The 27,414-nt window shown below is 43.0% G+C and overlaps 1 protein-coding gene across 1 annotated transcript in view; it reads left to right on the top strand.

The window, feature by feature from the left end:
* The window catches only part of Rsu1 (Ras suppressor protein 1), a 194,488-nt gene that overhangs the window by 44,597 nt on the left and 122,477 nt on the right, over nt 1-27,414 (top strand). Inside the window, exons 4-7 of the mRNA XM_036188038.1 lie at nt 7,907-8,027; nt 13,243-13,361; nt 15,182-15,264; nt 15,537-15,651. Of these exons, the coding sequence (XP_036043931.1) occupies nt 7,907-8,027; nt 13,243-13,361; nt 15,182-15,264; nt 15,537-15,651 (438 nt within the window). The remainder of the gene's footprint in view (nt 1-7,906; nt 8,028-13,242; nt 13,362-15,181; nt 15,265-15,536; nt 15,652-27,414) is intronic.

The raw sequence follows: 27,414 nt of genomic DNA, 5'->3' as shown, positions 1-27,414 counted from the left end.
ATTAAAGGCCCTGTGATTTTATCCCCCCCCTCCCCCTGCCATGCTCCAAGTCATCTTCCAAACAGGTTGTTCAATGATCTTGGTTTCACTCAGGCTAGGGGAAGACCATGGGTATCCAGTGTCCTGTTCCATAGACTACCTGGTCAGAGAAATGCCAGCTTCCTCTTGCATCTTCAATGGTTGTATCCTTCTTGTTATATTTTCTGAGAATCCTTGCTCATTTTCATGTATTATCCTGCCTTTGGTAGTTTTTTTTTAACCTTTGTTGTAGGAACAAGCCAACTTAGTATTCTTCACCACCCATTACTCTTTTCTGTTTAAAAGACAGGCCACAAAAGCCTAGAGTGTAAAAAAATAAGACCACGCTGGGCAGTGGTGGTGCAGGCCATTAATCCCAGTTCGTGGGAAACAGAGGCAGGTGCAGTTCGAGGCCAGCCTTGTCTGTAAAGTGAGTTCCAGGACAGCCAAGGCTGTTACATAGAGAAACCTTGTCTCTCAATACCCACCCCCCAAATAAGACCACATATTTTCATTTGTATGGCCACAGCCAGAATACTTATTTTAAAATTTTCATTGCTGTGTGTGTTTGTGTTGGGATGTACTTGCCATGGTGTGCATGTGTAGATCGGAGGACAACTTTGTGGAGTCGGTTCTCTCCTGCCTTTATGTGGCTTTGTGAGGATCAAATGCAGCCCACCAGGCTTCTGGGCAAGCGTTTCACCCCCCGAAGTGTCTTGCTCCCCCACTGCACACTTTTAATGCACTAAGGTTTTCAACACAGTGCCGTGTGTTGTAATTTGCTTTGACCCCCTGCAGTGTGATATTGTTGGGGCTTTACTGGGTCTGGGTTAGGTGGCACCTTTGTGTCCTTGAAAATGGACAGGTGGCAATGGTGTTCCACATTATAGCTCAGCAGTCTGCTGCTCTCAGCCCTGTGCTATGTTGCAGGCACATGGCCCTGTGAGGTGCATGCTCCGGGTCTCCCACTTCTCATCCTGTGGGAATTTGCATTCCATCAGTGGCTTCCCATGAAGGAGCTTAAAGCTGAACTATGAATCTGCTTCTTTAAAAATTGAATGAGGACTGGGTCCCTTGGGCCCTGTATCCCAGCCCAGCAATCGCTGGAGCTTAAAACAGCTTTTGGTGCTGCTGCAAAAAAGTCGTCACAGTATAGTGTTCTCGCCACTCCAAAGTTTGGGGCTGGGGGTGGGAGAAGGTCGTCTCCGGATTTTATGCTTTCGCTTCTGATGGAAAGCCACATGTTCTGTGCTGCTCCAGGCTTCCTGGCAGTGTGGGTGTTAACATGGTACACGGTCTATTAACTGCCCTTCTGGAGCTATAGGGGAACCACTGTCAGTACTAACCATATGGTTCCAAAGACCAATGCATGGCTTCCTGACCCCTCCGTGGGCTGCACCCAGGCAGAGCTCCCATCCTTATGTTTTGCATGATGCTTGCTGTTCCCAGAGCCTGTCAGTCTTCACAGTTTTGTTTCTTAGCCTTGGGGGCCAAAATGCTTTTGCTCAAAAAGCCCCTGGAATGGCTGTACCCACCCAAGCCAGTCTGTGGGATGTCTTCATGGATCCAATATGCTGTAGTCAGGCCCTGGTGTTGCACTATAACACCTCACTTGCTCATGATGAATTTACTCCTGGGTGATTCGTGACTAGAGGATTTCTACCTTTGTATATTGTTTATCCTACCCACCACTGCTTTCACCAGGAAAATCTCTGTTGGAGAAGCAGGAGTTGACTAGAAATGTTGTCATGGTAGCATCCAGGTTGGGTGGATTGGTCCCAGAGTATTTTTTTTTTCTTCCTTTTCCCACTTTTCATCAATCCTCAGGCTCACTCTTAATTTGGGTAAGATTGCTTATATGACTGTCACTGTAATTGTGTGGAATAGTGGGCATGGGCATTGAAGAAGTGATCTTAATAGGACCAACAGATTGAAAATTTTCCAAACTAGTTAAAGCTTTCTACTAACAGCAGCAGCAGCAGCGACTGGAACTGGTGGAAAAGGCAGGTTCCCAGGTCCATCCCCATGCTACTGGGATTGAAATCTAGGCCACCCCATCTGTGAATCTTTCGGTGCTCCAAATTCGTACCCTGCATCTTAAGATGCATAGCCCTAGAGCAGTACTGCCCAATAGAACATTCTGTAGAGGTGGAAATAGGGAGGGTAGAAACCATGAGCCTCATAGGATTGTCCAGCTCTTCTTAATATCACCAGACAATGAAAGTTCAACGGAGACAACTTAATGAAGAAATGTTTCTTTTCGCATGTGGTTTCAGCGGTTTTCAGTTTCTCCTAGTTGGGCAGGCATGATGGAGTGACTCAGTTCATGGGGGCAGGGGCATGTGGCCTAACTTTACATGGCTATGGACGACCGGGAAGTAAAGAGGGTGGGATGCCAACCAGGGGCCCGGCTGTCATCTTCAAGGCCTACCCCTAGTGACCTTCTAGCCACCAGGTCCCACCTCTTCAAGACTGCACACCCTCTCCAGACAGCGCCACCAGCCAGGAATCAAGTGCTCAAACCATGAGCATGTGAGGTTGTTTTAGATCCTAATCATAGCAGTAGATTCTTTTTGATTTTTTGTTTTTTCCACTTTGATTTAAGCATCCATATACACAGTCGTTACCCACTGGGCTGGTTCCAGAGAAATTTTGCTACTGTGTGGATAAACTCCTAAAATGTTTTAAGCTATATTACTACTAATTTCACGTCATAGAACAGAGTTCTCTGAGAGTGGAGCTCCTGTTGCTGTACCACGGTTTGTCTTGCCCCTCCTCTTGCTGGGGCCACTTGGCTGCTTCCCAACTGGTTGAGTAAAACCCTTCTTAAGAGTCACTGATTGGCCATGTAGCTCCTGCCAGTTGTTAAATATAAAATGGTGAGGGGCTAGAGAGTTGGCTCAGTTGTCAAGCGCACTGGCTGCTCTTGCAGAGAGCCCAGGTTTGATTCTCAGTAACCACATGGCAGCGTACAGCCATCTGTCACTCCAGTTCAAGGGGATCTGATGCCCGCTTCTGGCCTCCACAGGCACCAGGCATGCACGTGAGGCATAGACCTGAATGCAGACAAATTATCCACACACTTAAATGTAAAAATGTGTGTAGCATGGTGATAAAATGTCCTCTTAAGAGTCACGCCCTTTCTCACTAACAGAAGTAGTTACTGATTTCTTGCAGCTGGAGTTCTAGCCCACGAGGTGTAAAGTGAGGTGGAGAGAGAGAGGTGTAGTGCCCACAGAAGTATTCTGTAGTGGCCTAAGTAGAACTCTAAGTGGAACTCATTTTGTAGTTCTCAAACATGCCATCCTCCTGTCTTAGCCTCCCGAGTGATGGTATTGCAGAAGTGTAGCACTATGCTGGCTACTATGGAACTCCCTCAAAGACAAGCTAATGGGACCTTTAAGTCCCCCAGGGCTCTTATGGAACCTTCCAGGTACTTTGGAGAATATTTTCTGAATTGCTGAGCCTGAGCCAGAATATAAGCTAGACAGACCACTGAGACAACGTTCAGGTTTTTTGTTTTGTTTGGTTTCATTTTCATTAAGTAAAACTTGAAGGAAGAAACAGGGGTGTGCTGGGTTGGTTGGTCTGAGATTGTTAGAAACCCCAGAAAGTACTCTGCAAACAGGCCCTGGGCTTAATATCTGGGCTGAAAAAATCTCCAGAGGTGATGTGGTCTTCCCATCGACACAGAGTGTGACCTTGGGGAGCCTAGGAACGGTAGAAAACAGTTATGGCCTTCCTCTCAAATTTAGCAACTGAATTCTGAAAATTAGAGGAACTGTCACTGACAAGACAGAAAATGCTACTAAGTTCTTTGTGACAAGCAAAGTTCTACATGACTGAGCATCCTAATTGGGGACCCCAGTGTTGCATTATTTAAATCTATTATTATTGATTTTCACAATCCTTCTCTTCTTAGGCTCATGAAATGTTACAAGCAGGTAGAATAGGATTTAAAATGACTACAATCCAGCTTTCTCATTTTCCCCTTGAGGAAAATGAGTCCCAGAGAGGTTGTCTTTAAGTAAGGAGACACACAGTAAGGACAAGGCAGAGTCAGGAGGTGTCTGAGTCGGTCTATGATGTCTTTGATCAGATACCTTAGTGTTCCCCTGCTGCTTCTGTGTGCACAGTTCTGCATTGTCTATAGACCCAATGCTCACAGATCATGTACTACACAGGCAGGTGGGCAGGATTTCTGTGTGGTTATAAGAGACACATTGATGTGCACTGTTTAATTATATTCTCTTAAAAAATTTTAAATTGTATATATTTGTTGGAGTGAGTGCATGTGCGTGCTTGTCTTTGTGTCTGTGTGTCTGTGTCTCTGTGCACTCGTACTCACATGCTATCTATGGTGTATATCTAGAGTCCAGAGGAGGGCCTCTACAGTCACTCCTTTTTCCCCTGGAGCTCAGTGGCTCAAGCAGTTAGCTTGTGGTACTTACATAACATCATGTGGATCCCCATGGATTAAATACAAGTTATCAGCATTGGCAAGTGCTTTTAGCTGCTGCACCATCTCACCAGCCTGCTTACTATGTCTTCAAATGCTTCTTTTTGCTAATGTGTCCCATGAATGCCTTGGAATCCTCCAGGAGAGGCTTCTGGCTGGTGAATTTTGCAGCCACCTTTTCATAACGAACTGTTGGGATCGTCTGTGCTGTGTATGCACATGATTTATTCACCACAGCTTTGTGTTGCTAACCTTTTACATTTGTCATGGTTTTGTTGAGGATTAGCTGGCTTTCCAAATACTGGCTCTATTTCCACATTAGACTATGACAGCCCTTCTTTTATAACTTTCTCTCTTTAAATAGAACAGCAAAGCTCTCACTTTATCTGCAAAGCATTACTATGCTAGATGTCAAGAGGATAGCATCCTGTACATGGATAGCATTCTCTGATTTTGGGTTGGATCAATGGTCTTCTGTCCAGGACAAGTCTGAATGTTATCCTTCCTATTTTTACCATGGCTGATGAAAAATTCTGTAGTTTACAGGGAAATAATAGCTATGCATTTGGTTCTTCCCTTTGAGTGTGAATGGAGCCACAACACAACACATTCAAATGCACACCAAAAGGCTGAGAGAGGCTTGGCAAATTGAATGTGGGCTTATTGTTTGTGTCCACTAAACCAAGTCCTAAATCACATTTAACATAATTGGTGGTTTTAAATTGGACCACTTTAGCAAGGAGAGTGAAATAATCTCTCATCCTGTCAAAGAGGCGATACCTTTAGACCAGCATTTAATTGCATTGGCAGAGTAAGTTTGGGGAGGCGGCAGTAATTCTGGCCACATTATTCTTGGTTTGTGGCTAAATTGAGATCATCATTTTCTCTTGGTCTCAGTAACTTTCTTTATTGCTCTTCAAGCTAATCAGATCACTGTAGTGAGAGGAAGCTTTCTGGTGGCTCCAGGGTAGCCAAGGGAAAAGGGTCAGGTCTCTGGTAGCTAGCTGTCCTTCACTTCGGTCTGTGGAGGGAACATGTGACCCTCAGGGTAAAGTTGGATGACTTTCTCAGTAATTGCTTATATAAAGTGAACACCACTTATTTACATGAAAGTATATACACCTAAAATATGCTGTTGCCGTCACTTTGTACAAGCTAGGCTCTTAGTTATTTGTGTTAGGATCCACAAGTCATTCTGGAATTCTTCCCAGCTGCCCAGACTATTCCATACAATACTGGTCCCTTTATCTCCATCCACTTTGGGAGCTAATGCAAGGCTCAATCATGGGACCACTGCTGCCTGCCTGTGGCTCTAGTACGTACCAATCTTTATCTGTCATGTCCCTCCTTCCAATGAAAGCATTTCCTTTTCATTGTCCCAAGTAGTCCCTCTTAAGAAATTAGGCCATAGGGCTGGAGAGATGGCTCAGCCGTTAAAGGCCAGGCTCACAACCAAAATGATAAGAAATTAGGCCATTGATACCTGGGGTATTTCTCGGTGTTGAAAATAGTGACTCAGAGTGAATATGGAACAGTATAACCCTCTTCTTTATTTTGTCTTGCCTGGGAGCTGCCAAATGCTGTTCTTGGAATGGCTGTTTGGACCCATATCTCAGATGTTTGGAATTTTCATACAGCTGCGCAAGGATTCTAAGCAAAGCACTCCTGGTTCTGAGTTTAGACTTAACCCATAGTCAGGAAGATTGGCCCGCCAAATGACTTTCCCAGCCTGCAGGGGCAGAAGGGGAGAAGGGAGCTGCTAGAATGGGAAGCAAGTGTTCTGATATGAGGCATGGCCCACTTGCTTGTGCTGGCTCCAAAGCCACATTGATAGTTTTAGTAATCTGGAAAGTTTGGAAAGTGTAGTTTCTGTTAACCATGGACAAGCTGCACGAGTTTGCTTATAGAAAATTAAGTAGCAAGTAGGATAGACAAGTGACAATGTGTTGTGAAGGTCCCCTCCTCTCTCTTTTGATTTCAACTTTTTTTTTTTTTTTTTTTTTTTTTTTGCGGGGGTGGAGGGAGTTTTTGAGACAAGGTTTCTCTATAGCTTTGGAGCCTGTCCTGCTGTCCTGGACTGGCTCTGTAGACCAGGCTGGCCTCGAATTCACAGAGATCCACCTGCCTCTGCCTCCCGAGTGATGGGATTACAGGCGTGCACCACCACCACCTGATCTTGATATCAATTTAAAATGGAATATTTGTCCCTCAGTTCATTAGGGGTTGGTTACAAGAGTCTTGGTTAACTAAATCCAGGGATTCTCAAGACCCTTCTATAAAAGAGCACAGTATATGCACATAACCTATACACATTTTCCATGCACTTTGAAGTCGTTGCTGGATTACATATACTGTCTAATGAGATCCAAATGCTTGTTAAACTGCAATTGTTTAGGAAGTAATGACAAGAAAGGTCTGCTGTATAAGGTCAGGACAGATGCAGTGTTTTCTCCAAATACTTTTGACCTTTGGTTGATTGAATCCTAGATGTGATTTAATAATAAGTAAACCCAGCCTATATAAGAATTAGTTGGCTATGTTGGAGTACCGTGACTCTTCCATTTGAAAGGAAAAGGTGCTGCTGGTATTTCGTGCATCCTGGGTTCAATGTGTTTGTCCCCAAGTGGCAGATACTGAGGCTTGGCAATACTTTTGATTTGAGGCTTTTAATTTGTATTCACAGGCATGACTACAGGTAAGGAGACCCCTTGCAAGTTGCAAATGGTTATCTTCCTCTGTGATCTATCTGCACACTACTGTCCACAGCATGCTACTGTGTAGGACCTTTGAATTTCTACGTAAGAATGTATTAATCAGCTGTTAATCTGGTGTGTGTGTGTGTGTGTGTGTGTGTGTGTGTGTGTGTGTGTGTGTTGATAACAGCACTTTACTCCAGAGGACACAGTTAGGAAGGAGGAACATGGGATATGGTACTATTTTAGATTGCGCTTAAGCTGCGATTGAGTTCAATGTTAACAAGGACAGCGTCTCGGATACGGGATTATTTAAGAAGCTTGAATGTACCCTCATTCGTTGCGGTTAGCTACCCACTGCTGGAGATTCAAGGCAACCAAAAGGAAGAAAATAATTGCAACTGTTAGAGGCTTGTGGCAAGAAAGTTTGTGCTGTGTACTGTTCCCTGAGAGGCTGCTGGTGGTGTGGGGCCTCCTCCCTTCATTCCTGCTTTCGTTCTCTCTGCACACCCGTAATGCCATGCCAGATAATTGAGTCTAATCACTTATAAGGAAGCACTTCAAGTTCCACTGGGTCCTGAATTGTCACCCGTGAACATAAGTAAACCTACAGAATGTAATTCAGACCCGTATGTGGACACCTCTGGAGTTTGACCCCGCTTGCACTTGAAAGCAACATGTGTGGCCAGCATCCTTTAACACTGTGAAGTCACACGCAGTGTCTCTGTTCCTGTAGCTGTGCCCCCAAATGTAGCAGAGCTGAAGAACTTGGAGGTGCTTAACTTCTTCAACAACCAGATCGAGGAACTGCCCACCCAGATCAGCAGCCTTCAGAAACTCAAACACCTGAACCTGGGGTGAGTATCGGACACACTTGAAGTGACTGCGGGGTAGAGAGCTAAAGGCAATGCAGGGTGCGGGCAAGCGAGGGGCAGCATTTATATGGCTATCACATAGAAGTGGATTTCTAATTGCTTTTTATGTTTCTGGCTTAAGAAGAGGCTGATGTTTTAATATTTCCTTTCAGTGTCCCCCATTAGTGCATATCTAATTGAGAAGCTAATTGTTGGCATAACAAGGAAATTATTTTTCATGATATTTTGTTTCCAGGAAAATTGTATTTCTGGTATGTTGGCCAAGAGAGGACTGACTTGCATAACATTAATTGTTCAGAGGAGCTGGGCTACAGTTGGACTGTTTTTTCTGTGTATTACATAGAAATAGTTTGGAAAACATTCCTTCCATGCGGTGGCCCCTCGTGTCACACTGCAATTTCTTGCCGTTCTTCCGTGTTGTGGGAGTAGGGAACAGTCCTATGTTCTTTACACCAAGGTGAAGAAAGGAAAGTGATTCAGCTGAGGTCGCAGAGCCAAGCATCACTGAAAGATAATAGTACCCTGTATCCGTATATTGCTTGGCAGTTCTCAGAGTTCTTGTGCCAGCACTTGACCCTGTCCACGTGTGTGAGGTGGAGAGGGCAGAGTTCCACACGTTTCTTACATGGAGAGGCAGCCAAACTTTTCTCAAGCGGTTACGGCATTTATTCCTGATTACCCCTGACTTCGGTGGCTCAGTGAGGTGGAGACCCCATGGATGAGAAGTAGAACTTTGGCTTTTAAATTCCATCTTCACGGCCCTAGCTGTTAGCTGAATGTTAGTCCATTCATGTTTCCAATCTGTGTAAGCCAATCTAGTCATTAAATTGTAGCCACTGGATGTTATAATTATGTTAGTGAGCCACACATGGCAAGAGAAGTATGCTGGGTATTTATCAGTCTCATAGGGAGTTTGTGAAACTGTTGCTAGTCCATTGTTTACATGAGGGGTTTGGTTAGATACTCTTGTTGCAAATGTCAGTTTGGATGAGAGACCTGCTTGCTCTACAGGGTCTGTGAGCATCCACTTGCTATTGTGTGAGAGGAAGCGGAGTGAGAGAGCAACCTCCCTTCAAATGACAGAGTGGTTTCCTTGCTAGTGCTCACACGGGCTCCCCATCAGCGAAACAGAAAAGAAAGGATTATACATTTAGTTCTTGAGTTTGACGATTATTAGGTCCTGGTAGTGGGGGGATTGCTCAGTGGGTAAGGGGTGCTTAGTTTGAAACCAGGAGGGACTACTTTCAAATCCCCAGTCCCCATGTAAAAAACCAGGATTGGCCTTGTAGACCTGTAATCTTAGCACTGGAGGTGTGGAGATAGACACAGGTAGATCCTGGGAGCTTTCTGGCTAGGTAGCCTAGCCAAAGTAGCAAGCATTAGGTTCTATGAGAGAACTTGTCTAAAAAAATAAGGTATAGAGTGATTAAGGAAGACACACACACTCTATGTCTTTCTCTGGCCTGCATAGAGGCACATGCAGGTATGTACATGTACATGAACCACACACACACACTCACAAAAAAAAAACCCATTAAGTTGTATGGTAAATTAGTATGCAAAATGCTAAAAATGTATTTTACTATTAAGTTGTTCATTTGTAAAGTTATAAAATACATATAAAATATATGTGTATATATGTTACTATATTATATACTTTTATTAGTATATTATAAGGATATTAATGCACAATGCATATTTAAACAACATAGGTAATTAGGAACATGACCTAATATGTGTTAATCAGAGCACAGAATTAGTGATTATATCATCAACGTTGCATTAATTTGTTCATTTATTTCTTGACTATGTAAGTGCTCATTCTATGTCAGTATTGCTGATGGGGATCAAGGATAAATATCATGGTGTGGACCTTAAGATGGGGGCAGGGCACACTGTCAGTGAACACAGTTGGGTCACAGTTGTGCTGGAGCTGATGGAACTGCATGGAATCAGAGACAAGAAAAACATTTGCCTATAGATGGGATTCTGAGGAGGCTTCACACAGGATGAACACTGGAATCCACCCAATGCACACAAATGAGTTTCTGACTTAGACAACTAAGCAGGCATCTCAGGTTGAGAGAGTGACACATTTCAAAGCCCAGAGCCCTGCAAGTTCTGGGGTGTTTATTGGCAGTTCACTGGTGTAACTAAATGTAAAAGGTGAGGCAGGTGGTGGTCAAGTGAGATGCAAGGCTAGCCAGATACTTGGGAATGCCTGCTGATCACCTAATGGGTGCTTATTGAATTCCAAATGGCTACCATTTTAGGTAATAGCAATCCAGCTGTCATAGAGCTCATACTACAGTGGGGACACCAGTAATAAGCAAATAGATGTCAGTGGTGGCAGGGAGTCACAAGTGCTACCCCGATTTATATAATGGAGCTCTGGATGCAGATTAGATCTACCTGATGATTAAGGAATCTGTCCTGAAGAGTAGTGGGTATGAAATGATAGCAGTTCTGTATGAAAGCTCATTGTGCAGAGAGCTAGTGGGAAGTAGGGTAGAGGTCCAGAGGCCAATGGGGAAGCCACTTTTGTGTCCGAAGTGACTGGGTCAGTGACAGTGGAGGAGAAAGGGTGGGGGGATTTAATTTGAAAACTATATAGAAGAGAAAATACAAAGACAGTTACTAATGGGAGGAATAGAATCTAGATTTCTGTGTGGGGCAGCTAACATGGAACTTGACATGTTTGGGAAGAACATGAGCTCAGGCTTTGTTCAGTTGAGATTGGGCTATCTTAGGACAGAATGGTAAACTTGACAAACATGCACCTTAGTTACATCCTTGCCCTTTTGGAATTGTTGTAATTTTGGCTCTAAGTCTCTCGATTACGTAATACCTCCAGTGTTTAATTCCATGGCTCCACAGAAGTTGCCTTTTCAACCAAACTTTTAGTTCACTGGGAAAGGAATTAAGATGGGTTTCAACGAAGGAGTTTCTGTTCTTGAACGTCATAAAGATTTATCATGCACATGAAGGCCAAGGGAGGCAGGTTAGAAAGAACTGTGTGGCGTAAGCAGGTAGGATGAGAGTATGCACTTGGGAGACTGTAAGCACAGGGGTTAGGTCACGTGCATTCACGGCCCAAAAGACACACTCAACCAAACCAATTTTGAGTTATGTAGTATTTGCTGTTTGTTATGATGATCGCAAGACATGAAAGAACTTTAGGCCAGCTCGTAAGAGAAAGTTTTGATCTGGTCTTAATTTTTAAAGCACAGTGCACTGTGTATTTTACAAGCATTCAAAAGCCGTGGCTGTTCGGAGTTTTCCGGGGATAGGTTTTGGGCAAATGTCACTGTAGAGGACCACACCGAACTGTTCTGGATGGTTTGTTGCTAGAATTCATCTTAGAAGCACTTCGCAGTTAGAACCAGATGAAAGACCTGACATAGATGTGCTTCACAGACTGTGACGTCATAGGAATGCTGACAGAGCCTCTGTTTGGAGGTGAGTGGTCCAGGAGATTGTTTTGGCTTGTGTAAAGTCATCCTGGGACGCCTCTACCTGAGACTTGCAAATCCACTTTTTTTTTTGTGGTGCTCAGTCATTTCTCGTGAGGTCTGGTTGTAGAGGTGGGCAACATTGTATCTCTTATTAGAACCATCAACGATTGGATTGGATTTCATTGTCACAGTCTCTCCTCCCTTTCAGTATCTGTCAGCTTACTCCGAAGTGTTTTTAAATTGGTTTTTAAGTATTATCAAAGAGCTGCAAGAAGAAAAATAAAGGTCATGAAGGATAAAAGATAATATCAAATATTTCTCTTAGATTTTATATATACATATGTGTGTATGTACGTGTGTAATTTGCTTCTCTGTTGTAATAAAATGCTAGCCAAAAGCAACTTGGGTGTTAAAAGGGTTTCTTTGGCCTACAAGTTATAGTCTATCATTAGGTAAAGCCAAAGTAGGCGCTCAAGGTAGGAACTGGAGCAGAAACTAGAGGGAAAACCTGCTTCCTAGCTTGCTTCCTCTGGGTTCTTTAGTTACCTTTCTTATACAGCTCAGCCCGCCTGTGTGAAGGATGGCACATAGTGTCTGGGCATTCTTAAACCAATGAGCAAGGAGGAAAGTGCCCCCAAAGACATGCCTATAGTTCAGACTGATACAAGCAATTCTTCAGTGAAGATTCCCTTTTCTCAGGGGTGTCTAGTTGACAACTAACATTAGCCACCACGTATATATGCACACAGAGTGTGTGTGTGTGTATATATATTAAAGCTTACCATCTTAACCTTTGTGTAGCGTGTCATTCAAGAGTGCTATTTTCATACTACTGCACATGAAATCTCCAGAAGTTTCTTGTCTTGCAAACGTGAAACAACTAATTTCTCCCTCTCTGTCCCAGGCCCTGGCAACCAACATTCTAACTGGAGATAATTCTGATCGTTAGTACATAGTTGTAGAACAGGAAGTTGATGTCCCCTCCCATTAAAGTGAATGGATGAACTATAGCAAATACCTGGAATATGCGTTTTGAATTCTTGTTTGTACATGTCTAAGGAAGTTTCTCTTCAGACAGACAGGTATTTTGTGTATTCATATGTAGAATGGTATTCAAGTTTTCCTATTGGAGGAAGTGATAACTAAAAATTTTCATACATTTCGTGAGCGTGGGTTATCTGAGTGAAATGATTAACTGAGATTAGGGTGCTTTAGCTCATATGTGAGGTAAAATATGAAAATCATCTCAGCAGAGTAAAGTGATATTTACCAGAGGTAGGTGGCAGGGATGGGGCAGTAAGAAGATGTTAAGGACCAAGAATTGTTCACGAATAAGTTCAAGAGATTATTATATACCACAGTAACTAGAGTTAACAGTATTTCCTGTATTTGAAAGTTGCTCAGAGAATAGATTTGTGTGTATTGGCATTCCCGGTATATTCTCAGCACATCCAAAATGCTCATCAGATCAGGTGTATGTTAAATAGCTTAATGTGGTGATTCCTCCAGTGTGTCCATATTCCCCAACAGCCTGTTGTATATACCATTAGTGTGACAATTTCTTCTTGTCAATTAAATTACATGAATAAAATGAAAAAGCAAGTAGCATTCCGTGAATGCAAAATCATGGCAGGCTTTTGGGCTTTGGTCCTGTTGAGCAGGGTTTGCACTGTATATCCAGTGTTCCATGTGAATTTGTGCTTAGTGGGAGGTGACATGTTCCTTCTGTCCCCAAACTGCAGCATGAACAGGTTGAACACGCTGCCTCGAGGATTTGGCTCTCTCCCAGCTCTGGAGGTCCTGGACTTGACTTACAACAACCTGAATGAACATTCTCTCCCTGGGAACTTCTTCTACCTCAGTGAGAAACATTTAATTCTGTAAATCTCTTTAACACAGTACTTTGGTTCTAAGAGTGAAAACTTTATTTGCCAGTGCCGAAACTCTTAAGAGAAATCATTAGACATACATACATATTTCCATCACAGAGTCCTTTTGAATATTCCTCCATTGTTCAGCAGTATTTACATTTGATGTATAGGTGGCTGACACCACTGGGCAGAAGCAGACTCAGTAATATCCTATTCACTTTCCAAAAGAGATTTTATTCCTCAATAAGATCCAGTCTCACGTTTAGCTAAGAATCTTGATTACCTTTTAAAGAAAATCCTTAATTTTCTTCAGTGTGAAAGAAAAGGTTTTTCCCAGGTTGCTATTAATTCTCTGCAATGGACTGCTCAAAGATACTCCATAAAATGATTTATAAAAAAATATCCGTTCATAAGCTGCTAGCAGCATTGTTTCAATATGCAGCTCAGATTCTAATTTAAGTCTTGGAAGAGCTCTCCTTGCCATAGACTGATTTTGCTAGTGTATAACCACAATGGAATTGTACATCACAGATGTTCATCTTTTCAGAAATTTCTTGCTTTAGGTACATATAAAAATTAGCATCACTGATATCCCAGCCACTCATGAAATACTCAGGGAAGAGTTGTATGCTTAAGTTAGCTGGTCTGCATCTGTGAACAGTGACTTGAAGTCATGTGGAAATTGTGTTGGTGCTATTCTGAGCATTTATTTATGTTACTCTTTTACTTTTGAGAAAAGGTCTCACTATATAGCCTTGCCTGGCCTAGACCTCACAATGGAGACCAGTCTGGCTGCCTACTGTGGTGATTCCCCCATACCTTAACCTCTTGTCACGATGCCCACACTAGAAAATCTGCCACTTCTGAAGCAGCCTATAAAGTTTTCTTTTTACCTCTTTTTCACGCCCTCTACCAGACATTCTGAAGCACATGAAACAAATTCTAAATTATTTTCTTGGGCCACAGAGGGAATTATTTTTGTTATATATGTTAACATACAATTCTGTCCATTTTCCCATGTTAGAATATAATTAGGTAGCTATTAAGCCAGTCTTTAAAGTGTATCTAATTAAATTTGTTTTGTTATTGTTGGTAGCTATGTAAGGATTTTAGCATTCAGTGGCTGGGATCATGCCATCATTTTATAATCTGTGCATGAAGTGACTTTTGATATTCTGCTCGCTTTAGGTTTTAATCTCTTAAATCCATGTCTTCACTTTAGCACCTTTGTATTCATATTGTTTCATCATCAAAGCCATAAAAGGAAAGTAACAGTAATTAGTCTGATTATGGAAACAATACGTCATGATGACGGTGTCCATCACTGCAAAGCCCTTCATGTCTTTATTCTTAACATTGATCTATTTGTATAAGAACATTCTAGTCTGACGTAGATCCCTTTTGATGAAAGAGCCCTTTGCGCTGGATTGTGATGTGGGTGGCCATGTGGGACTAGGTGGCCCTTCTTTCTCTTGAGATGCAAATGGCATAATAAATGTGAATCTGAAGTAGAGGAAAAAAACAAAGCTATCTTTTCTGAAAACATTGACACTGTGCCAGAGTCTGTGTAATGCTGAGTTGCTAATTGTGTTAGGCCCCTTGGATACAGACGTTTTCCTGGACGCACCAGCACCACAATCAACCAGTAAATCTAGGTTTGACCTGCTTGTTATTATAGCGAGCCCTGGGTATGTCACAGGCTTTTCACCAAGCCAGGGTTATTAATCAAAGCTGACTCCCTTGCATTGATCAGACCTCAAATGGTTGGGTTCCATGGCACCCTGTTTATATATCGCTGTTTAATTTGCAGCCACCCTGCGTGCACTCTATCTAAGTGACAACGATTTTGAGATCCTGCCTCCAGATATCGGGAAGCTCACGAAGTTGCAGATAGTAAGTAATTTATCTAAATTCTTAGAAAATCAATTCACTCCTGCAGCCCTTGTAGGAGTGGCATCGAGTCAATTTGAGCAGGAGTAAGGTTTGTTGTGCAGGAATGAACCACTGCTCTTGCTTCTGTTTCTTGTTTAGCCTCAGACACTTTTAAATGAATTGAAAAGATTGAGCCTTGAAGGAAGAGAGGGCATCGGGCGAGGGTGTGAGTTTCTGTTGAGCACCTCTTTATGAAAAATTGTTTTGACAGCTCCCTGTTTTTGTATCTTTAGCTCAGCCTCAGGGATAATGACCTTATCTCACTGCCTAAGGAAATCGGCGAGCTCACCCAGCTGAAGGAGCTCCACATTCAGGGGAACCGCCTGACCGTGCTGCCTCCAGAGCTAGGTAAGGTTGCTTGTCAGCAGTCTTAGTGCTGGGTCTAATTCATAATTACTCCAGCGTTGCAACTGTGGCCAACCTCTCTCCTCTCCTTGGCATGCACTCTCCACTCACTCAGACACCCCATTCTGATCAAATTAGGGCCATTTGTCCTTGGCCAGATCCCAGGTATTATGAATTGACTTTCTGTGATACAGCTGTAGGGGGCAGCATCTCAGAAATTGCTGATGGGGGATGGCCTAGGACACTGGTGGAGTGGGAGGAGCATGGGTAGTAGTAAGAGCTTCCCTGAGAATGCCTTGTTTGTTAGCTGGGTTAGTAATAGTTTACCAAAACAATACTCTTACTATCTTCCCCCCCCCATCTGAAACTTTTCACCAACCAGATAAAACCTGTTTATTATACCTGTCGAAAATGCCTTTTCCGGTGATGGGTTTGGTTCTGCCCTGATGCCATCTCCAGTGAGAACTGTTAAATGTGTTCTTACTGCTCACTCTTCGGTCCTGTTCCTGGTGGCTAAATTTCTGTTCTCTGTGTGGCCCTGGGTAGGTGTCTCTCTCTCCTCCCTCTCTGTAACCTCAGAACCCCAGTTTGACTGCTGATGGGACACTGCCCTTCTGCAACTGTCTCATGAGTGGCACACAGTTAGGATCCCAGCACTTGGGAAATGGAGGCAGGGCAATCATGGGCCACCCTGGGTCACAGGGTGAGACCCTTTCTTAAACAGAAACAGCAAATCCTTGAAGTTCACTGGCCTCTCATTTCCTTCCATTCCTTCTATCCTTTGAACCACCTGGCTTTCTTGAACTGATACTGTTTCTCAATTATTTATTTCTCTACACCAAAGTAGCACATTAAAACAAACCAACAAACCACTTTATTTGACTCACGCCTGTTGGAGAAAACCGGTCTGTGATAGGAAAGGGCCAGCTATTTCAAATGAGAATATAAGATGCCATGAGAATAAGAGCATTCTCACGTCTGTTCTCCGCTGTCCGCTCCATGCTCACTCCATGCCAGGCAGAAGGTATCATGTTAAACAAAACCTACCGAATGAGTTAATGAAGTGACAACCTTGGATACGATGGCACTGGGAAGGCCGCAGGCACAATCTGAGTTCTATCTAGAGTTGTGCTCCCAGCACAGAGGCCACCAGCCATAAGTCAGATGTTTCACAGCCACGCGCGGGTTGTCACACAGGGGACCCCAGTTCTGCAGCAAAGGGCCGTATAAAAGATAAGCAGGGGCCCGGAGAGATGGTCCTGCAGCTAAGAGCATTGCTGTTCTTCCAGGGGACCCATGATTCCCGGCACCCATGTCAGATGGCTCACAACTACCTATAACTCCAGCTACCGAGAACTCAACTTTTCTGCAGGAACCTACAGACACAGGCATATATATATATTTTTTTTAAAAGAAAGGGTTAAAGGCAAGTAGTCACTTGCTTTCATGGAATGAATCCCATTACATCCCCACTGCCCCATTTCCTTCGGCCCCTTTGTTGGAATTAGGAAGACTGAGTTTTCAGGATTCAGGAGTAACTCACCACCTTTTCTTCATTGAATTACAAAGTTTTGCTTGGGAAGGAACAAAGCATAGGAGCCCCCCAAAATTTTTTGGGGTCATATAAACTTATAAACCTAGCAGTTGAGACTCTGAAATAGGAAACCCATAGGTCCAAGGCCAGCCAGCCTGGACTTCGAAGATCCTGTCTGGGAACAGAAGAGTTCACAGGGGATGGTGTTTAGTGAAAATTTTCTAAGGTGAAACAACTCACCTGTGGGAAGACTTGGGACAGTAATTGTTAACCATGGATTTTAACATTAGCAATACTTGGGGACATTTTACAGAACATGAATAACTCTCCTCCTCCTACGCTATTGAATCAAAGCTCCATGTGTGAGACGGATTCTTGTGTAACAGGATGAAGCTCGCTCAGCGCTTTTGACGTGTGTGCTCGGTTGGTGTGATGAGTAGAACTAGAAAAAGTAAACATGCATTTGGTTGCCTCTTTACCTGCTTTTCCAAGTCTTCAAGCAATATGGTTATATGAAGCATTGGGCTGAGCAATTCTATTGGATAATTTATTAGAAAAGTGCCTCGTTGAAACCAGAATGGGCTTATCTATGTATTTTTAAGCCTTATTCCTTTTTTAGTTTACATAAGTATTCTATGCCATCATATTTCTCTGACATTTTCTTTAAGGTATCTGATAGCAACATGCGTATATTTTTTTACTTAGGAATGGAATTGTAAAGAGGCTTTGCATGACTTCACTTCTGCTAGCTATACCAAAAAAACAGTGTCCACGTCTGTCTGGCAGTCAGTCTCTTTCTACTTTGAAGTGAATACTTTAGATTGAAATCGGTAACAAACTCTCCAGAAACCTTAGTTACTAATGTAAAATAAAGATGAAGACTCTGAGGTACCTAGTTTTGAGCAGTGGTTATTTAAAAGCCAAGGGCAATCGACTAGCTGGTAATATAAAATAGTTAATAAGGCCTTGGATGCCAGGGCACAATGATAAGTACTTTTCTGTGCAGTCTGTCCTGGAGTTGAGAGAATGGTGAACAGGCTTTGTAGAGATGGAGAAACTGAGGCTCAGGGAGGGTGTGTGACATGTGCATAAGGGCACAGCTATGGCTATACTTGAACCTGTCAGTTTGTCCTCTAGGCCCACATTCCTGACCACTATGATGGGCTCCCACTTACCCTTATGACAGAAAAGATTTCCTAGACATGCACTTCTGAGTTTGAACCAAAAGACAACAACCCTTCAGGATGATGCAGGAGGAAGTTTGGGAGAGGAAGGCCAATCGCATGGCAGGCTTTGCAGGTCTGTGGGTGAAGCTGGAGTACTGTGTGTAGTGTGCCTGAGATGGACTATGCAAAGTGAATTGCCGTTTCGTTGTTTCATTCCGAGCCAGTTTACTGTCTGAGTGATTCTTGCCTCCCGGTAAGCAAGCACCACAGCAGGAATGGTTTCCATTTGTGCACGTGATGCCCAGTGACCATCCGAAGCCCCCTCTCTCATTCAGCTCATCCTTTCTGTCTCTGTGGCATCTGCTGGCTGCAGGTTCGCCTCTGAGTATGTTTTAAAAAGTGTATGGTGATTTCCTTTGGGTCTGTTTATTTTTTAACACAAGCAAAGTAAGTGCTCCTGAGATTTTTGTGAAAATCCTTTCAAATAAACCCAGAGATTGCCATTGAAACCTTGTTGGTAAGAGAAGTTGAGCCAAGCAAAGGAATCTAGATGAGTTCTGATTTGACCAACCCAAGGACACAAGGGAACACAGCAAAATGAAAGTCACAGGCTTGCTTGGGGCTCTAGGGCTTTTCTTTTCCTTGCATGTGTTACTTAGACTGTGTTTCTGTTTTCTAAAATGTATAAAACACTTGCTTCCATGTCAGCCTATATGCCTTGTAGTGGTTTCAATGAGTAACATCACCCTAGACTCCTGGTTTGAACACTGACTACCCAGTTTGTACCATGCCAAGCTGTGGAGCCTTTCAGGGGTAGGGCCTGGCTGTCAGAATTAGGCCACTGAGGGGAGGAGTAGCTGAAGATTTTACCCACTCTTCCCATCCAGCCCTCTCTGCTTCTTAGTCTGTTACCATGCCACTGTATTGTCATAGAGAACTGAAATCCCTTTGAAACCAGGAGCCAAAATAAGCCTTTCTCCCTTCAGTTGTTTCTGTCAAGTAATTTCTCAGTGTGATGCAAAAGTACTATCTCTAGAGTGTTCGATATATATTGGGGATTGAGTCACCTGCTCATCCATCCATCCATTCATTCATTCATTCATTCATTCAAGCATTTATTAATTTCCTTCTTTAGGCCATCTTTAATTCCAAGGGACTTACCTTCCCAAGAAGTAGAATTTGTTTACTCAAAAAATATTTATTAAGCCCTTGTTTTGCATATTTTCTTGGGATCATAAGTGTACCCCATATGCAGGGAAGGAAGGGAAAGAGACATACAGACAATAGACAAAGCTAGGTAAGTGTGAGTAGAGATGGTATGTCACGTAGTGTTGTTGAAAATCAAGCCTGAGCAAAGTGTTGGGTAAGGGGAGAGGTGATCTGATAATCTGAGAAGGCCTCACTGCATTTAATTGAGACTTAAAGGAGGGAAGGAGCCTTCCTGGCAGAGGGAGCAGCAGAGCTTGAGGTCTTACTACGGCTCCTGTGGGGGAAGTAACAGGAAAAGTTGTGTGAATGCACAAAGGTAGTGGAGGAGGGGAGAGATACAAGAGAGGAGCTTCGAGAGGGCATGAGTAGCTTTTGAACTGCTGTGATAAAATATGGATGCATTAGTTACTTCTTAACTGCTCTGATAAATACCATTATCAAAAGTGACTTAAGGGACAAAGGGCTGACACTTCTAGCTTGCACATCCAGAGGGATAGAGTCCATGATGACAGGGAAGGCATGGCCCTGAGCAGGATCAGGAAGATGGCTGATCACCTTTTTCGAATCTACACACAGGAAGCAGACAGAGAGCAGGAAGTAGGGCAAGGCTATAAATCTTCAAACCCTTCCCTCCAGACAGACTCCACCTCCTAAAGGTTCCATAACCTCCCCAAACAGTGTCATCAATTGGAGACTGTGTTCAAACACAAGTGGGAAAGCCATTGTCAGAATACTGGCTTTTCCTCCAAGTGAGGTAATTTCCCCAGATACCTCTAGACCAGCATTTCTCAACCTAGAGTCACAATCCCTTTGGGGGCCACATATCAGATATACTGCATACCAGATATTTACATTACGATTCAAAACAGTAGTAAAATTACTGTTTTTATGTTTTATGATTGTAGCAAAGTTATTGTTTTATAGTTGGGGAGTCACCACAGCATGAGGAACTGTATTAAAGGGTCACAGCATTAGGAAGGTTGGGAACCACAACTCTAGTCAAACCATCAGAATCTGTAAATTTCTTACCTTGTGTGGTCAGGAAATATGGGGGGTAGGGGACAGGCCTTTGCCAGTGTGAGCTGGAATCTCTGAATGGAGAGCCATCCTGGGTTACCCTGATGAGTCCAGTGGTGTCAGGGGAAGGAATAGTGACCCCCAAGCGGTTGGAGTCAGAGTGGATGGGGTTGTGAGTTGAGGAATGCAGGCAGCAAGGACACAGATTGCCCCTAAAGCATCCAGGAAGGATGAAACCCTGTTCACACCTTGACTTCAGCTTTGTTACATGGCGCTTCAGACTTGTGAGCTCTGAACCAAGAGAGCTGATACCTGTTGCTCCAGGCTGCTGCTTGGGGCAATTTGTTACATCTGTGCTAGGAGACTGATACAGGTGGGAACACAAAGAAGGATGAAGGTGTGGCAGCATCTGGTTAAGGATGGGAACTGTGTGTCTTTGCACATGTCTCCTTCCACGATGTTCCTTGGTTTTGTTGACTTGCTCTTTATAGAACCGTATCTGGCCTCTGGACGATCATGGAATCCTCTAGAGGATCATGGATCCTCTGCATCGATCACATAAGCATTGCCAGTGGAGTTAAAAATCACATTGCTGAAGTAGATAGACATCAGGGAAGGCACTTTGAATGTCCGAGCGGCCTGTAGGGTGTGTGTAGCAGTGCCAGAGATGCCCAGGTGAGCTGGCTCAGTGTCCCACTGCATGTGCTGGGAACCGTTAGTGTGTTTTATTACAATAATGGTAAGCAGTGTATGTATTCTTTCTAGTTCACTTGAAAGAGGTGAAGATAGATATGAATCCCTTCCAGGGCCTCAGTGTCACTGTTTGAGCCTTCTCATTTATAGTGTCCAGAATGGACAGGATTAAGAACACTGCTTCATCTATTCTAATGTTTCCATATTGTATCTTTTTTCTTTCTTATGGACATTGGCAGGCAAAGAATTAATACTTTTTCTTGAGGCAGGCAAGGAGAACATTGATTGTCTGTTTAGTCAGTTAATTTGCTGATTATAAATGGCTTCTCTTATTGTCATTTGCCAATGGCTTTTCAGAAAATGTAATATAATGGTTATTTGGCTCTTCATCACTGGACTTGGGTTCAAGTCTTACCACTCCAATTCTTTGCTCTGGAACTTAAGACACATTGTTTTATCTTCTGTGCTTGAGGTAAAGGTGAACATACCCACTTCATAGTTTGGTTTTGAAGTTGCAAGGTTAATCCACATGAACAATTACCCATTGAGGCTAGAGAGCATTCCTACTTGGTACAGTACTTGTTGCACAAGAGTGAGGACCTGAATTCAGATCCTTGGCATCAGCATAAAAGCAGAGCATATCAGCATGCTTCTATAACCTCACTACTGGGTGAGGACAGACACAGGTCGGTGAGTCACTGGTGTTTTCTAGCTAGCCATTATAGCCAGTTAGTGAGCTCTAGTTTCAGTAAGAGACCCTATCTCAACAAAGCCAAATACCAGACATATAACTTCCAGTAAGAGTGCCTGCAAAGCTGTGTGTACACAGGAACATGCATATGTGTACAACACACATGGACGGACACACACACACACACACACACACACACACACACACACAGCAGATTTTCTTCCAACAAACCTGACCTCTTTGGAAATGGTTTAAACACACGTTACCTTGTGTGATGATTCTCTTGATTGTCAACTTAACTAAATCTGGAATTAACTAAAACCTAAATGGCTGGGTACATCTGTGAGGGATTTTTTTTTTCATAATTAAATCATTTGAAGTGAAAAGACCCATTTATAATCCAGATCTTCTATGATAGGAAGAGCTACCTTTAATCTGGGCCTTACCTTCTGGTAGCCTAAATAGAGGACTTGAAGGAAGGATGGGGTCTCTTTTCACCTGCTTGCTCTTACCCTCGCTGGCAAGTCCGCTCCTTCACTGGTGTTGGAGCCTACTTCTTCGGGATTCCAGAGTGTCCTGAAGACTAGCTGAGATACCCAGGCTTGCGGACTAAACAACTAATGGATTGATATACTTTCATTGGTAGTCAGCCATGATTGGACTAACTGGACCTTATCCTATAAGCCACTCTAATAACTCCTTTTCATATATTGATTCATTCTATCAGTTCTGTTCCTCTAGAGAACCCAACTAACACAGACTTTGGTACCAGAAGTGCTTCTAGAGCAGCAGAAGTCTGAGGATGAATTTTTAAGTATCTGGAATAGACTTTCCAGTTTGCTGGCCCCTGGAGTGAATGAAGCCTCTCCTGGAAGCTTGGACAGTACCGAAAGCCCATGGTGTGAACTATTTTACACACTTATGCAGACAAATAAATGCCTTTGAGGTTGAATCAAGGAGTGAGACACTGTGGGTGACAATGGCCTGACTCATGGGAGCTTGCCTCAACCTCAGCTCCTGTCTCCACACAGGTGAACTTGATGAGGAAAGCCACCTGTGAATCACTTGCCAAATCTGACTGACAGTTGAGTCCCTCCATTTATACTGTACCTCTAGTTCACCAGAAGCATTATCTGAGTTGCCTTTGTTATTTGTCAAATGAAAATGAAGCTATTGTCTAACATGCACTATGTTTTATGAATTTTTTTAAATTAAACTTGTTTTATTTTATGTTTAACTTAACTTTTAGGAGGACAAGGCTTCAAGATAGGCTAGCCTGGCCTTACTCACAGTCAGCTTCAAAAGTGCTGATTAAAAAGTAATTTTTGATATCACAAAAATAATTATCCTGGCTGTGTGGTAGTGGCACGCACCCTGAAACCCAGCATTCAAGAGGCAGAGGCAGGCAGAGATCTCTGAGTTCGAGGCCAGCCTGGTCTACAGAGCAAGTCCTAGGACAGGCTCCAAAGGTACACACCTGTCTCAAAAAAACAGAAAAATAAATGATGATGATGATGATAATCCTGTTTTTTACTAGAAACTTAGATGGTTTCAAATATTTAGTTTATGGAATGCTAATGGGCAGAGGTTGGTCTAGGTGGTAGTTAAAACTATATCATAGACACCATTCATTTCAAACTCTTGTAGAAAAGCCAGGAATGCCCCCTGAGACCTTAATGGACTCACGTTTCTTCTGTCCTGCCTGATACATTTATATCACCGTTGCCTATGCATGCTTGAATTGGCAGAGCTTGCCATTATTCTCTGACCTGAGTTCCAGTCCTCCACACAGAGGTGGGCAGTGCTGGCACCAATGGGGGCTCCATGCAGTGACTCTTTCCATACTCTCCTTGGCATTATTGTGCTCTATTTGTTTTTCCTATGTCCTTCAGAAGAGGCAAAGACTGATTCTGGCCTTGACGCCCCCATAGGAAGCCTGAAAAAACAAACAAACAAACAAAAAACACATCACTAAAGGCATAGATGTTCTTGAGGAACCTGACAAAGGGAATTTGGAAAGGCATAGTATTACAGTTTGAATCTAAAGTGTGCCCACAGGCCTATGTGTTTATTCTCTAGATGGAAAGCTACGGAACCTTTAAGAGGTTGGTATAAGTTGAGCACTGGGGGCTGGCTCATGTAGTCCCTGGTGTGGTAGAGCTCTACTTCCTGCCCCTGCTACCACCATGAACTCCATCCTGCCTTCCCAGATCATGACAGACAGAGAACTTGTGGAACCATGAGCCCAGACAAATCTTTCCTGTTACAAGTCTTCGCTGTGAGGTATTTGTCACAGTGATACAGAAGTAGTTGATACACATAGGTAAGGGGTGGAGGTTTCCTAATATGAGCCAGGGAGAAGAGACAAGAAATGGGAGCCAGCAGGTACCTGAACACCTGTGCATATTGATCTTTTTTATGTGCTAAATATATTCTCATTTAAAAAATTTCTTCAGTTTTTCTGTGTTACTATGAAGAATCCATAAAGAATATAAGAGAAGACTAATATTTATTGGGTATATAAATGTTCCTACTCATTATTTTTATGCATATCATTTTACTTGAACTTCCAACAACCTGATGAAATTGGGGTGTTCCTCCCCACTTAGTAGGTGAGTAGCAGAAAGCTCTGGGAGGTTGAATGACATACCCAGGACCCAGGGGAGGGGTTATGATGTAAACCTGTTTTGCCTCCCACAGACTCAGGTATTTGAACATCCCTGTGGGTGACACTGTTTGGGGAGTTTGTGGACATGAGCCTAGCTGGTGAAACTGGGTCACTAAGAACAGGTATTGAGGGTTACACCCACTTCTGATTCTAGCTTGTTTTCAGCTTCCTGATCAGCCATGATGTGAGAAGCAGCAATCACAGGCTCCTGCTACTAAAGACATTGCTGCTTCTGTGACTGTGCCCTCCCTTCCATAATAGACTATCATTCAAAACTCTGAGCCCGTGCAAAACTCTTCTTTCTTAGTTTTCTTCTGTCAAGTGTTCAGTCATAGCCGTGAGAAAAGTAGACTAATACATGGAGTCACACTACGACCTGGAGTGTGGAAGTCAGGCCACTGTGTGTGGTATGTTCACCAGGTTGAGGAAAGTAGGACCCGGGCTGTTGGCCTCTTCACTTTATGCCTTTTTAGAGAAGAATGATATATAGATTGGTCTATATAATGAACACTTTGTTTTTAAAAGCTCTATAGATTAATAAAGATACTATAAAAGACCTAATGCTAAGTCTGTGAAATGATTGGCATGTGGCTTGATGTGGCTGAAGAGATACACCTCCAAGTGATACAGGCTGGATTGCTTGTTTTTTTTTTTAACCAACCAACCTTCCTTCCTTCCTTCCTTCCTTCCTTCCTTCCTTCCTTCCTTCCTTCCTTCCTTCCTTCCTTCTTCCCTCCTTCCCTCCCTCCCTCCCTCCCTCCCTCCCTTCCTTTCCTTCTCTCCAACGTATTAATTATGTATATGAATGTGGGTGTGTGTGTGTGTAAGTGAAAGTTCCAGAAGAGGGCATCAGATCACCCCTGGAACTAGAGCTACAGGCAGTTTGAGACACACACACAGGTGCTAGGAACTGAACTCAATCCTCTACAAGAGCATCACGTGTTCCTAACCACTGAGCAATCTTTCCTGACCCTGCAAAGATTTTCTGCCAAAACCATGTCACTTGTTACTTGTATATGTAACAAGATTGGTTACTCACACTTTTAAGGCTGTTTTTAAACTTAATAGAATTACATAATACCTTCGTTTTTAACCTAAATACCATTTACAAAGCTCTCTCCTAAACTCTCAGTTACGTGTCCTCTGGAAGGAGAGCTTTTGGCCTCTTTGCAAGGTTGACTACAAAATGGATTGTGATTTGCTCCAGCATTGCTTACATCACTGATGTAGTTTATTGTTCAAAGGATCTGAGTTTTAGTTCAAATCTCTTGGTTTCAAAAGTAAGTGTCCCTCCTGGTAGTTTATAAACATGTTGATATTGAGCCAATGAGAAGGTATAATATGCCATTAGATAACAGATTGTAATGATCCCAAATGATCCCAAATATGGTCCCTAATTTCATTCAGGGGCGGGGGGTGGGGGGGAGTGCAAGGAATAAAATTTTTTTGCCAAACTTTGAATTTTTACTTGGATGGTACTGGTGGCTGGCTCTTACATGCCATTCCTATCTGTAATAATATCTTTCACCAGACATCACAAAAAGCTATGTTTCATATCTTTTGATTCCCCATGGTCTTAGTGGATAATCAAAAATGACCCCCTCTCAAGCCTCCTCCATGATATTTTTTAACAAGTCCCACTTTATATATTCTGTTCCAGTGAATCATCGGCCCCAGAAAATACTTTAAGCATGGATTTTTAAAACTGCTAAGTGAGCTGTATTTCTACCTGGTGAGTTACTGCCTTAAAGGGAGTGGGAAGCTGGATCATAGCAAACGTTTCCGTTGTGCAGTATAAATTTCAGGAGGCATGTCAGGTTCAGTGTGATTGAACACGCGCATCAATCTGTGTTAGCACCAGCTGGTAAAGCATGCCACTGTTTGCAGTGGGCATCCTTTGATTTAATAGGACACTAAATGTGTTCTTGCCCTGGGAGAAATGTCAGCAGTAACCAAGCTCCCGGATTTAATTTTTGTTATTCCACAGGCATGTCTATAAACACAGTTCTTATCCCTGAATACATATACAATGTCTCCAGGTTATATGGAGGCTCTTTTCAGAACATCTCCTGTGCCTTACTCTGAGCTGAAGAAAATGAGCAATGTTATGCTCAGTCTGACCTCACGCGGTATTTATTACAGGTGCGAGTGTGAACATTTTGGGATACCAGAGCTAGGAGTGGAGTAGTATGGGATGGCTGTCCTTCATAATGTCAACATCAGGGATCTAGTGATAAAGCCCAAACTACATATGATCATAACTCATCACAGATCAGCTTTTAAGAATTTGTTTACTTAGACCTTTCTAGGGCTGTTGATGTGTTCATCAGAGTTCTAGTCTCCTACACTGACTGCTTTTGGGATGAGAGCATGTAAATGTGCCATGTGTACTTAAGTCAAGTTGGAGGCGCTGGTCTGCAATGCTAATGAGAAAGCCTGGGCTTATAGTAGGCCTCAGTTCCCACCTCCTCGGACAGCCATAGCCAATCTTCCTTTTCACACTAGTTTCTGTGTAGGATGTATTCCTACATCTGCCGGTTTTGGTGAACAGTTGTAAATGAAACATTTTTCCCCTCTGATAACAAAAATTTCTGAAAGAAGGAAGTAATGAAGCAAATGGTTAAACATTGCAAGATAGAAATGACTATTAGTGTCTCAGTCGGCGGGACTGTGGCACACCTGTTGGCTTCCTTTATTTCTCACCTGGGTTGCTATGTACATTCAGCTTCATTAATCTAAAAGTCTGGGACTCTCTGGGGGCCAATATAACACAGTCAGTGGAAAATCC

This window comes from Onychomys torridus, chromosome 5, assembly GCF_903995425.1.
Source record: "Onychomys torridus chromosome 5, mOncTor1.1, whole genome shotgun sequence".
NCBI classification, from domain to species: Eukaryota; Metazoa; Chordata; class Mammalia; order Rodentia; family Cricetidae; genus Onychomys; species Onychomys torridus.
Note: the sequence above shows the minus strand (reverse complement) of the source record. Positions and strands in the feature narration are given on the sequence as shown.